Source organism: Gopherus evgoodei, chromosome 1 (genome assembly GCF_007399415.2).
Source record: "Gopherus evgoodei ecotype Sinaloan lineage chromosome 1, rGopEvg1_v1.p, whole genome shotgun sequence".
Lineage (NCBI taxonomy): Eukaryota > Metazoa > Chordata > Testudines > Testudinidae > Gopherus > Gopherus evgoodei.
The window spans coordinates 289,968,257-289,981,231 of NC_044322.1; the positions used below are offsets into that span (position 1 = coordinate 289,968,257).

The 12,975-nt window shown below is 39.1% G+C and overlaps 1 protein-coding gene across 1 annotated transcript in view; it reads right to left on the bottom strand.

The window, feature by feature from the left end:
* The window catches only part of TMTC2 (transmembrane O-mannosyltransferase targeting cadherins 2), a 402,975-nt gene that overhangs the window by 110,111 nt on the left and 279,889 nt on the right, over positions 1 to 12,975 (bottom strand). The window contains exon 8 of the mRNA XM_030548615.1: positions 1,679 to 1,800. Within this exon, the coding sequence (XP_030404475.1) occupies positions 1,679 to 1,800 (122 nt within the window). The remainder of the gene's footprint in view (positions 1 to 1,678; positions 1,801 to 12,975) is intronic.

Sequence of the window (12,975 nt, forward strand, 5' to 3'; positions counted from 1 at the left end):
TAAAAGTTGCAGCCTGCCACTAAATTCCACACATGTCTGTTCTCATTTTGCTGCTGTGTCCACATCAATAGGTGCGTTATTAATTCATGTTAGCTAAACCATGATAGCTGACTCGGGTTAAAATAGCAGTGAAGACAAGGCAACTCGGCTTTTAACTTGAGTGAGTAGCTTCAGTTAAAGCCTAGAGGGGAGTCTGCGGTTGAAAGCGAGATGCTAACCCAAGCTAAAAGCCAAATTGCCATGTCTTCACTGCTATTTTAACCAGAGTTAAGAACACACTGTTTGGTGGTAGGTGGGTGGGTGGGTGGTTGTTGGTGATGGTGGTGGTGGGGTATGTGTGCGTGTGTTTCAGTGAAGACACACCCACATGACAACTGGGGAAACAAAGGAGATATGCCAATGGAAGTGAAAGGCTGAAAGATAAAGAAGAGTATGGGAGAGAAGAAGAAGATTGTAAGTAGAAAATAGAGAGGGGGTGATCAGCACAGCAGAAAGAAATGGGAAGAAAATGGCAGCTGCAAAATTGGGAGCAAGAATTAGTGACTAAGAAAAAAGGCAATCCATTTTATAACTTCAAAATGTCCAAGGGACAGTTAGCTGCACACTACTGGTGCAATGAGATATCCAAATAGGGACTGTAATTCCCTTCTCTTCTGTGACTATCTTTGGGCACCTTATGCTGGAGCCATGAGCTCAACTGTTTACAGATCTGAAAGTGAATTTGAGGAGGCAACATGAGCATGTTGAAAAAGTCTAGCAAAATCATGGTATAGCCAGCCCTGCACTAAGAATGTGAGAAGGGCAATGTAAGGCCTTTCCTTTGAAAGATGAGGCCAAGAAAATCATCATGGAACAGCTACCATTAAAAGATGGAAGTGTGCAGGCTGAGTATAAAACAAGTAATTGGGCGTTCTGGGTTACAGTCCCAGCTCTGCTACCGATGTGCTGTATGACTCGGCAAGACACTTCACCATTGAGGAATACCTCAGTTTCCCTTGTAAAATAAAGATAATGTTTTAATGTATCACATTATTGCACGGACCAACTGCCATCTGTAAATGCTTTAGGATCCTTCGATGAAAGGTGGCATGCAAACAAAGATATTTTAATATTAAAATAAGGACATTCACCATCTAAATCAACTATAATAAAGTAACTTATGGCTTTGACCTCACGGAACTGCACTATGATACAATTTGAAACAGATTACATTAGTTCGCACCAGGGAACTTTTAGTGCACCCCAGCAGGGTCAATACAGACCAATTAATGTGCAACACATTAGTACATTTATAAAGATCACACTCCCGTACAATGCATTATCCCACTCTGTAGACAAACTCTTATTCTTAATGCAAGTATCTTTCAGATGGATATAGTATTCTTTATTTCCTGTTATAAACTTGTATATGGTTACTGTGAGCTATACTACAGCTGCTGTGTTCCTCCTCAGAGGTGGCTGCATTTCGTTAATGGGCAAGGGGTTAAAAAAATATATAGGTGATGTTTTACAGTATATTTAGTTCCTGAGTTGGAAGATACTATTGAAATACAAAGTATTTATTAATAACATCATAATCAATTTCCAGACCAAGAATGTCACAAGGCCAGGTTATCCCTCTACCTCACTTCTTTTGGGAGCTCTAGTATTTACTCTCAGAAATGGTGGATTAACTCACCGTTAGAGCCAGAAGTTTCCCGTATGTGAGATGTGCTGGGATGTGGTCAGTCTTGGATCGCAACGACTCCATATACCAATGTTCTGCTTCAGGCAACTTGCTCAGTCTCATGTAGGCTTCTCCTATGAAGTAAAATGATAACCAGTCTGAGGACATAGCATTTTAATAGATTTATCATTTGAATTGCAAAAATAAAAAAAAAGTTCTACATTGTGACTGTTCACCTATATATGAACGAAGACCTCTAAGACAATGCATTGGTTTCAATGCCGGCAAGTTAAAAAACAAACTAACTTTATGGACACCTTAGTGATGAAGGCACAGTCTTATTAAGGATGAAAGAACACAAACGAGATGAAAGTCTGGTTGGAAAGGAATTGAAAGTGGGAGTATCAATCAAAATTCCCAAAGTAATCAAATTAACATCACATCTGCTATGCAAAAGCTATTTCTTTTCAATCAATTCACATTATACAGCATGGAGTATCAGTGAAAATACAGCATGAATTTGTGTTTAACCATAAACACATCAAGATCACAGATGAGGGTAAAAAAAACGGAAGTAGGTTAAGAAAAGTCCCCAAAGAAGGCTAGAATAATGAGGGAGGACATAGAAAAAAAATCAAAACACACCACAGTTGGCGAAGCGTGGCGCCCTGCAATCACAGTATAACATCACTAGTGCTTTAATCTGATTTGAACTTTGTAAGGATTATGGAAGCCAATATGTGAAAAAGGATCAAAATCTGACAAACTTCTCAAAGTAAAATCCTTGCTCTGAAAAACTCAGACAGCAAAGGTACAAGGATAGTGGGAGAATGATGGTAATGACAGAAATGCACTTTGGGGCAGCAATCTTGACATTTTTGAAAATGCATTTAATGTAGTGTAGAAGAAACAATTTGAAGGGAAAAATCAAACAATCTTGCAAAGCTAATCAGAAATAAGCAGGATCAAACAATTAATTAAAAAATGAAGTATGGCAGTTTTCAGAATACTACTACTCTGCATTTACATAGCACATTTTGAATGTCCTATAGACACATTTAGTGAAATCCTGGCCCCACCGAAGTCCATGGCAAAAAGACTAATGGCTTTAATAGGGTCAGGATTGCACCTATTAACTAACAGACATTATTTTCCCCATATGTATAAACTGTGATTTATCTAAGGCCACATGCTAATTCAGCAGAATAAATGGGGTTAGACCTCAGGAGTTCCAACCCCATGCTCAGTCCAGTAACCTATGCTAACTCTCAGGTGAATGGCATCAAATTATAATCTACTACATGCAAAACAGTATGATTACAGTTGCAAAGTTAAGCAGTCTCAAGTTAAAAAATGACACAATTAAGGCTGCCTCATCAACCTGAATTTGCACCTCCTTGTGCATATGCATTATGTTACAGTCTTTAATGACATAATCACATCCTATCTTTTATACTCCAAACTGTCCTTGTCCGAGTCTTGGCTTTTCCCCATCCAAGTCCCAGTCTCCATTCCTCAGTTTTCTTATCCCTGTCCCAGTCTCCTTGCTTAGCACAGCCTCGTCTCACTCCTCTGGACTCCCCTGTCCTTAAGGCCCTCTCCCTCAACTCCCAGTCTCTTTGCCCAGCTTTTCACAGTTCCCTGACTTTCCTCCCATTCCTTGTCTCTTTCCCCACCCAATCCCAGTTCTCCCACTCTCTCTACCACTCCAATCGGTCTCTCAGCATCCTGAACTCCAGTTGTCCACATTCTGAACTCCTTGTCCACGTTCCCTATCCTCACTGGCTACCAAACCCCATCTCTGTCCTTGGGCTTCTCCTCTAGTTACAGTGTTTCCCCCACCTCAGCTCCTTGTCCTCATCTCTTAGCCCAAGTAACACCACTACTTCCCCCATGCACCACAGTTCCTCTTCTGATATATCTTTCCTCCTTCTTCATTACTTTACTGCCACATCACTAGCTCTAAGTCACAGTTTAATTGCCCAGCCAGTCCCAGGCTCCCCCCCACCAAATCCATCCCCCTCTTGGCTTCTTATTTTATCTCAGTTTCCTCCCCAACTACTGACTCCCAGTCCCCACTGGTCATTTCCCTCCTCAGCGCTGAGTCCCAATCTCCTTGCTCAGCCAGTCCCACTCTCTATCCCCATCTCAACTCCTAGTCCTAGTTTCCCTTTCCCTCTCCCCAGACTTCCTATCCAAATCTACTCTGCTTCTCATCTGCAAGTCTTGTTCCCTCTGCATTCAAATTGGTCAGCTTCCTCTACAGCCTGGGCCCAGTAGGGCATCATTGACAGCAGAGGAGAGACCTACTCCCTGTAGTCAATTTAGGTCTCTGACTTAAGAGACCCATCATGCCCTGCAGTAGCACAAAGCTACAATTTCAAGAAAAGCCCTGCTTGGTCCCAGGCTGTAGTATGCCCATGTGGATTGAATCTTCAGGGAATTTAGTTGCTAAAATCTAAGAAGTCTCTATTGAGCATGTGTAAATGGTGATATTTCAAAGAATTATAACTTAGTCCTATTTGGGCAGATTTGCACAGAGATGGAAAAAGGCATATCCCTGACACAAAGACCACCCCCACCCTCATAGTTTTCACGTCGCTGCTTCAAAGCATGAGGTGCTTACAGCTATTCAAAGAACAGGCCACCAAAAATCAGCATGAGCACAACATATTTTCTCTTGCTTCGTTCTCAGAAATGGCTGAACTCTTTTAGCTGAGAATTCCCCATTCCTCCACCAAAAAAGATCTGAGGCAGACCTCTGGCATGGAAAATTTCAGCCTGAATGGTGATAGTTAGGCAAAATTATAAGCAATTGAAAATAGGGTCTTATAACTGGAAGTCAAGTATTAGAGGGGTAGCCGTGTTAATCTGGATCTGTAAAAAGCAACAAAGAGTCCTGTGGTACCTTATAGACTAATAGATGTATTGGAGCATAAACTTTTGTGGGTGAATACCCATTTTGTCAGATGCATGACAATGCTAATGATAATTGGAAGTGACAGACAACATTAATGTGTGGTGCTGCCAGACCCATCTATAATAGTCTCATAGATCCAACAATGCACAGTACACTGTTCAAATTTATGAAGATACACAATTTTATCAAATATTTCTCAGGATGCTAATATAAGGACTTGGAGAGCTAAACAGATGTGCTGGAAAGGCTGCTAGGCAGATTAAATTGAGGAAGGTTTTAGAAATCAAGTACTTCACAGCAAAACCTATTAAATGACCTTCTCCTGGAGGGTATTGTTGATTGTGCATCCAAAAATTCAACTCTGAATTTAGTAACCTAAATATCAAAATGTCCACACAGAAAGCTCCCCTGAAGACTTTAAAATTGCTCTCCTTTGCTGGCCATATTCAAGCATTTCTATTGAAAGCTTGATTTCTGCCTGTAAAGCCCAGGTTCTAACCGTCTGTAATATAGCAACTTTTGATTATGTGACTACAGCTGAAGGTCCATCAGGGTTTCCTCTATAACTATTTGTTTTGGAAGGATTTAGAGCCCTGCTATTAAAAAATCACTTCAGGTTAAGGATGTGATGGGGGTTTGTCCCAGATTGGGGGGGAGGGGGAATATTGCAAAATTTCAGTTCAATCAATCTGGCCATATTCTTGGTTAAAGTGAAGCAAAACAAATAAAAGCTTCTATGGTTTGAGATGTTTTCCAACCATTCTATTGGATTAGACATATAGGGATTGGATTTTGTCATTTAGGATGATATTTTATATATATCTGCACAGGGACAAAAAGTTTAAAAAAGAATTAGTGATATTTGACAGTTACTACTGTATATATACACAAACGTTTGTAATGTGAATGATCTAATTTTCAGTAAATCCTTCATAGAGCACCCAGTGACATGAGATATGAAAGTAGCTGCAGAATACAAACTGGCTGCTCCATTTACCTTCACAGTATCAGCATTTAACACATTCATTTGTAAAGTGCTCATACCAAAAATATAAATGGTGCCATATAACAAATTCAGTTTGACAATGTATCCGGTCAAATCTATGCAGTTTAGTGAATTTATATCCCACTTTTCCACTTTTACAAACTATATCACAAAGGCACAGGAGGAAATCTGTTATATGTCACAATGTTTCAAAGATATCTCAGACACCATAAGGAGAACAAGTCAACGTATAGGAATCTAGGCCCCAATTCAGCAAAAGCACTTAACCCTGTGCTTAAGTGCTTCTGTTGAATAGAAGCCATAGTGAGATACCAAGAGGAAAGCTTTTGATGGCTCACCCCAGGTACATGACCATCCAATATTTTGCAGGGCTAAATGAGTTCTCAGCAGTAAGATTAATCTACAGATTCCTATCTTTAGTATTCTGTGGACTTTAAACCTGAAACTGGTGGAAGACACATCCAATGGGACTTCTAAAATAAGACACACCTCACCAATGTAAAGCTCAACTGATGTGGGGGACGGACATAGAGGGACCCCACAATATTGGAATTATTCAACACATTTCAAATTCGGGGAGGAATTATTCACCTAATATTCTCTAGATTACCCAGCTTTAAAGGCAATCCTGCACTGGGAAGGGGATGGGATAGATGATCTCATTATTACACTGTGGCTGTAATTTACTTAGTATATTGATATATGATACTATATTTAAAGTGTTTTGTAGATTGTTTCACCAAGAACTCTTTTTATTTAATACTTTAGTACAAAGGAAAGCATAATGGATACAATGTATCCTTTAACTACACCTATGCCAACAAAAGCCTTGAAACTCAAAATTACTTTATTCATATACTACACAAAACAGAGAAGAATCAGTTGCAACACTTCTATTATCATCGCAAAAGCAGTCTAAGGTGTTTTCTTTTTATAAACACCAGAACCCTCGGGAATCTTACAATACAGGCACACATTTCAAAACTTCTTAGAAACACCAAAACAACACTTAAATCATCGCAGTGGAAAAGGTGTGAAACAATTCAAGACAAAACAATGATCAGTTAAAAAAACAAAGATAATAAGAAAAGAGTGATTAGTTATAAAAAGAAAAACAAAAGATTAGGTGGCTACAATGAGTTATCTTCTCTAGGAGTCAAATTCACCACTTTGCACTGCAAAGGAGTGGATTGTGATATGGTTTATCACCCAAGAGGGGAAGAAAGGAGTTATGAATTTCCAACATGTCTCATATAGTGCAAAAGAACAAAACAGGGGACTATTTAGTGCGAACAGGAAGGCAAGCAGTGTTATGCGGTTCTAGATTAGGATCACTACCTGTCTTTACTTCCGGTTTGTTGATAAACAAGAGGGATTCACATATTGGATTATTTCTACCTCGGGCAGATATTAGAAAAAATCAAACATACCACAAATAATGTTGTTATATTTTCAGCACTAAGAAATCCTGAAATCTGAAGACCCCAAGCAAAGGCCATTTCCCTGAGGGGAACATGTTGGATGTATTGATGAGAAGACTACTATGGAGCTGCGAATGTACTAGCATTATGCCTCTATGGATACCGTGTGCTTAGATTTTTTTTTATTATTAGCATCGTATTTCTGGAGTACTGTGTTACTGAAGACACAAAAAGACAAATACAGATATATATTACCTATACTCAGGACAGATGCATTGCAATATGCTTCTTAGTATTATCAGGAAGTGTTTTAAAAATGTTTGTAATATGTAAAAAAACAAAAAACAAACAAACAAACAAAAAACATGGCAAAACCTTGGTGTACAAAATCTCAGAGTATAGAGTTACAAAACATAAACTTGGCCATTGCACTGACAAAAATGGAATTCAAGATAGAATAAAAGGAGATATATTTTATAAAATTATATTGCACATGCTTAATAAGCATATTTACTACATGTTTTGCATCAATTGTACTGTACTGTTACACCTTCACAGAACATATTGCAATGGCTTTTTCTGAGCTACTAGGGTATGTGTGCAAATAACAAAGCTAAAAGCACTGTTATAGCTATGCTTAATAGTTATGTTTAATCTATAATGCAGCATGCACATTATTGTTAATAAGCATATTCTGCACACAGAGCTTCTCTGGAGCTATTGGTGCATGTGATCTTAATGTATATGAAGTATACTGTACACAGAACAAGCATATTTTTTTCTTTCATAGAAGAATCTCTTTGAAGACTTCTCAGAGCACACAGCATTTTATAAGCTTTTTTGCTGGAGGGGAGTCAATTATCCATTTATATGGATTTGACTGTGTTCTTATAGGCCACTTGCAGCCAATCACAATGGAGACTCAGATTTTTGGTTTAATTAGAACGAAAATCAACTTTAAAAAAAAATCCTATAGCTGGATGGAGAGGGATGAAAATAAAAAGCAAATGAATTTCAATAAAGAACAGGACAGTCTTTAAAGAAGTATAGTCTGAAAACCTCAGTGAAACAAGAAGTCATTGACAAACAACTCAGCTGGGATAGTTATTTGATTTTTAGTTTCAGATAGATGTGTCACCCACAGTCACTAAAGAGAGAACAAATGGAATGACTCAGCATTTGTAAATGAAAAGATAATTTGTCTCTTATACCTTTCATTTTATGTAAGTGGATAGTAAAAAAAATTAGCCATGGCTGAAGAGGTAAACATTGACATTGTGTCAACAGTGTATTTCTTTTCAAAGTGCTGTTGATAAAAGGACTTACCATTTGGACCATGTATAATTGTTATATCAGTAGCCCAGTTTAGATATCAGATTATATTTCTGTCTGAAAATGTAATGGGTACACTCATTTTTAATCCACATTTCTAATATGTTAAAATATTAAACTCGTAGACTCTTGGCCTTTCCAGAATACTGTGTGTATAAAAAAATTTAAAGTGTTTTACAGGAGAATAGAGATTGATTGTCCAAAGGAGAAGAAAAATGTGAACAAAAACCTTTGGAACTTGGAAAAAAATGGTCTCAAATGTAGTAGCCACAACCTCCTTAGCAATTCACTTCTGTAATCTTTGTACTCAGTTTGAATAATTAGAATCTTAAAACAAAACAGCCAGAAGTTTCAATCAGCCCAAAGTTTCAGATTCAGCTTAGCATGAGCAGATATAAATGACAGTAACCTACTTGGGGGTGAGATGGAAGAACAAGGGAGTAGGGGAGCACAACCTTTTCTTCCCACAGTAGCGAACTCCATTATTAGCACCTCTTTAGCACAATCAAGTATTTGCATGAGGAGAAAATAGGCCTCATGTTCAGCTAATATATATTTAAAGAAAATACATGTTTTGTAATGTACATTATTAAACAATTCCCAGTAAAACTTCATTAGAAGCATGCCCAATGTTTTGACCATTGAATCCGACATAAGTGCAGGGCATCATGTTTTTCATAAGTTATGGTGTGGGACACATATTGCACAGCTCAATCATGTCTGGCTCTTAAAAAATAAATCTAGCACAGCATGAACTGAACTGTAAGACTATACCAACAAAAGAGCCCTAAACAATATTTAAAAGCAATTCAATAAGAAAAGCATTTACTGGGAGTAAGGGGCAAAAGGGGAAAGAGTCTTAACAATATTAACAGGCTTGTACAAATAGCCACATCCACCCAAAAGAATAATCAAATAAAGTGATAGTTATGTTATAACCATCAACACAGAAACGCCTCTCTCTGTGCTAAATCTTCATATTCATGATGTGAACCTCTATTTCTATTACAGATGTAAAATCTGGCTCCCCTACTTGTACTATACATGGCTTCCACTGGTGTAAGACAGCTTGGTTTCTGTCCATGTATAATGTAGCAGAGCAACAAGGAGAAATCATTTAACTTTCTAGAGACTGAAAGAAGAAAATTTGCCATGGATAGTAACCTTTCACCATGCACATGTGCTCTGCATCTGCACATGAGCAACATGTCTAGAGGCAAATTGGGAAGACTGAGAAAGAGACTCAGTGGTAACTTCATGTATGAACAGCCTTCCAAGGGGAGCAGTGGGGTAAAAAAGCTAACTCACTTCAAGACTGCGCTTGATAAGTTTATGGAGGGGATGGTATGATGAGACTGCCTACACTGGCATGTAGCTGATCTGCAACTGCAAGTAACAAACATCCCCCAAAAGCCGATGATGGGATACTAGATGAGGAGGGCTTTGAGTATGACAGAGAATTCTTTCCCGGGTGTCTGGCTGGTGGGTCTTGCCAAAATGCTCAAGGTCCAACTGACTGTCATAGTTGGGGTCAGGAAGGAAGTTTCCCCTGGATCAGACTGGTAGAGATCCTGGGGTTTTTTTCCTTACTCTGCAGCATGGGCTGGGTCACTTGCAGGTTTAAACTAGTGTTAAATGGTGGATTATCTGTAACTGAGGTCTTTAAATAATGATTTGAGGACATTAGTAACTCAGCCAAAGGTTATGGATCTATTACACAAGTGGGTGGGTGAGGTTCTGTGGCCTGTGATGAGCAGGAGGTCAGACTAGATCAGGGGTTGGCAACCTTTCAGAAGTGGTGTGCTGAGTCTTCATTTATTCGCTCTAATTTAAGGTTTCGTGTGCCAGTAATACATTTTAACATTTTTAGGTCTCTTTCTGTAAGCCTATAATATATAACTAAACTATTGCTGTATGTAAAGTAAATAAGGCTATAAAAATGTTTAAGAAGCTTCATTTAAAATTAAACTAAAATGAAGAGCCCCTAGGACTGGTGGCCAGAACCTGGGCAGTGTGAGTGCCACTAAAAATCAGCTTGTGTGCCGCCTTCAGCACCCGGGCCATAGGTTGCCTACCCCTGGACTAGATGATCATGATAGTCCTTTCCAGCCTTGAAGTCTATAAGTCAACGAAAAAGTCACAAGTTCCACCTATGTCCCTCTTTTTCTGCTCCTCACTTTCCCTCATAACCTGCACTGTGTACACATACTATTCAGTGCACATAGTATTGGATGTAAGTTACAAAGGAAGCTCTCTATCAAAAATGGTTATCAAGCTTAACAGAAATGCACTTGAAAAATAGGCAGAGATGGATGAAGTGCAATTGCCATTCAATAAGTTGAACAACATTATCCATATATTTCTCATTATCTCTCAATATTAACATGAAGCTCCATCCAGAGGCGTAGTGAGCGCCCTCCGTACCCTCCGACCAGAGGGGGCCCCGCAAGGAAGGGGGCCCCTAAAAGTGGCAAAAAAAATGTCAGGTATAACTAGGTAAGTGACATTTATTGACGCTATTGCACAATCCATGTCAGTTTTACTGACAAAACCGTGAAGTCATTATGAGACATCATAATGCTATTGGCTACATCAGTTGTCTGTCGGTCAGTTTCGAATTTTAGTTGGACCCATTCAAAGAATGTGTATTTGCGTTCATAATGGCAGTCAGCGGATAAATATTATTAATTTAGTTGTTTAGTTTTTTATCGTTTCCAACGCAGAAGCGTGCTTTGTGATGTCTAAGAGAATGTATAAGAGCGGAGCTAGTAAACGAAAGGCAGCAAAAGATGCCGAGAAGGAACTTGAGAAAATTCCAAAGTTGTCAACGTATTTTGTGCTGCAATCCAACGTACAGGTACAGGCACATGAAACGGACAGCGCTAGCAGCGACGAATCGTATCCAGAAGTATCCAGAAGTGCTTCAAGTGTGGTCGAAGGTGAAGCCAATTGTTCTACCAAACATACTGTGACAGATATTCCAGCTGCTGCCAGGAAAGAAGTATCTGAATCTGAATCACTGACTGATGATCCAGGAGATGGGCCGTCTATAATATCGAACAGGCAAGTATGTGACATTGTTGCACGTGGCCCATCGCTACAGAATGAAAGTTACGAATTTCCTTATAACAAGGAAAGACAGAGGTTCACAAGTACTCATTTCTATCGAACCATGGCAAATGGCGAGAAAATAAGACGTTCATGGTTAATGTACTCAGTTCAGAAAGATGCCATTTTTTGTTTTTCTTGTAAATTATTTGGCACTGGCGACATACCGCTACGTCGTGGAACATCTGCTTGGAAAGCACTGTCAAAAAGACTTCAGCAGCATGAAACAAGCAAAGGTCATCAAGACTGTATGGTGAAATGGTTTGACCTTCAGTCAGGCATAGTAAACCGTACATCTATTGGCCAACTTGAATTGCAGGCTTTTCTGAAAGAAAGAGATTTCTGGAGAAATGTTGTCAAACGCATGGCTGATGTCATTATTTTCTTGTCCGAAAGAAACTTGGCATTTCGAGAAAGTAATGAAAAGCTCGGCGATCCTTCAAATGGCAACTTTTTGGGACTGTTTGAATTGCTTGCAAAGTATGATACTGTCCTCAGCGAACTTTTACAGAGGATTAAGAAGGCAGAGACACATGTTCAGTATCTCAGTCCACAGATCCAAAACGAGCTGATTCAACTTGTTGCCAGTAACATTCAAGAGGCCAACATAGCGCAGCTTAAAAAAGCAAAATATTATTCAGTTATTTTGGACTGTACCCCGATGTGTCACATGAAGAACAGATGTCTGTGGTGTTACGCTTTGTTGAATGTAACGGTGAAGATGGTGTCAATATTCGTGAAGCGTTTGTTGGTTTTCTTAATGTTCATGATACAACTGGCGAGGGCTTATTGGAAGCATTTCTTGAAAAGGCAAACGACTTAGGAATAGACATTGCTGACATGAGAGGCCAAGCTTATGATAACGGCACAAATATGAGAGGAAAGAATAAAGGAGTTCAAGCCCGCATGCTAGAAATAAATGACCGTGCCTTGTATGTACCATGTGGAGCTCACACTTGGAATCTTGTGATCTCAGACACAGCAACAGAATATACGTTATCTTTTCTTCTTCACCTTCACGTTGGGATATACTTCAAGAACATATGCCAATATCTGTTAAAGGGTTATCGGACACTCATTGGGAGTCGAGAATTGATGCTGTGAAGCCATTGCGTTATCACCTTGAAGAATCGTGCAATGCTTTGTCATCTTTGCGAGAATATGCACTTGAAAAGAAAGATGGCAATAGAGCAACAGAAGCCAGTGCGCTTTTAAACCATGTTATTACGTGGCCTTTTGTTCTACTTGTGTACACGTGGTACGATATACTATTTCATGTCAATAAAACCAGCAAATTAATTCAGTCACCAGATGTGTCAATTGACGTACTGCAGGCAGAAGTCGGTGCTACAATGAAGTTTTTGGAAGACTATCGAAATACAGGATATAACTTTGTGGTCACAAATGCACGTGAAATAGCAGAGCATATGGGTATTGAGCAGGTGTTTCCAGAAACCAGGGTGTGACGTAGGAAGAGAATGTTTGATTACGAATGTGCTGATGATTCGAGTCGTCTTTCTGC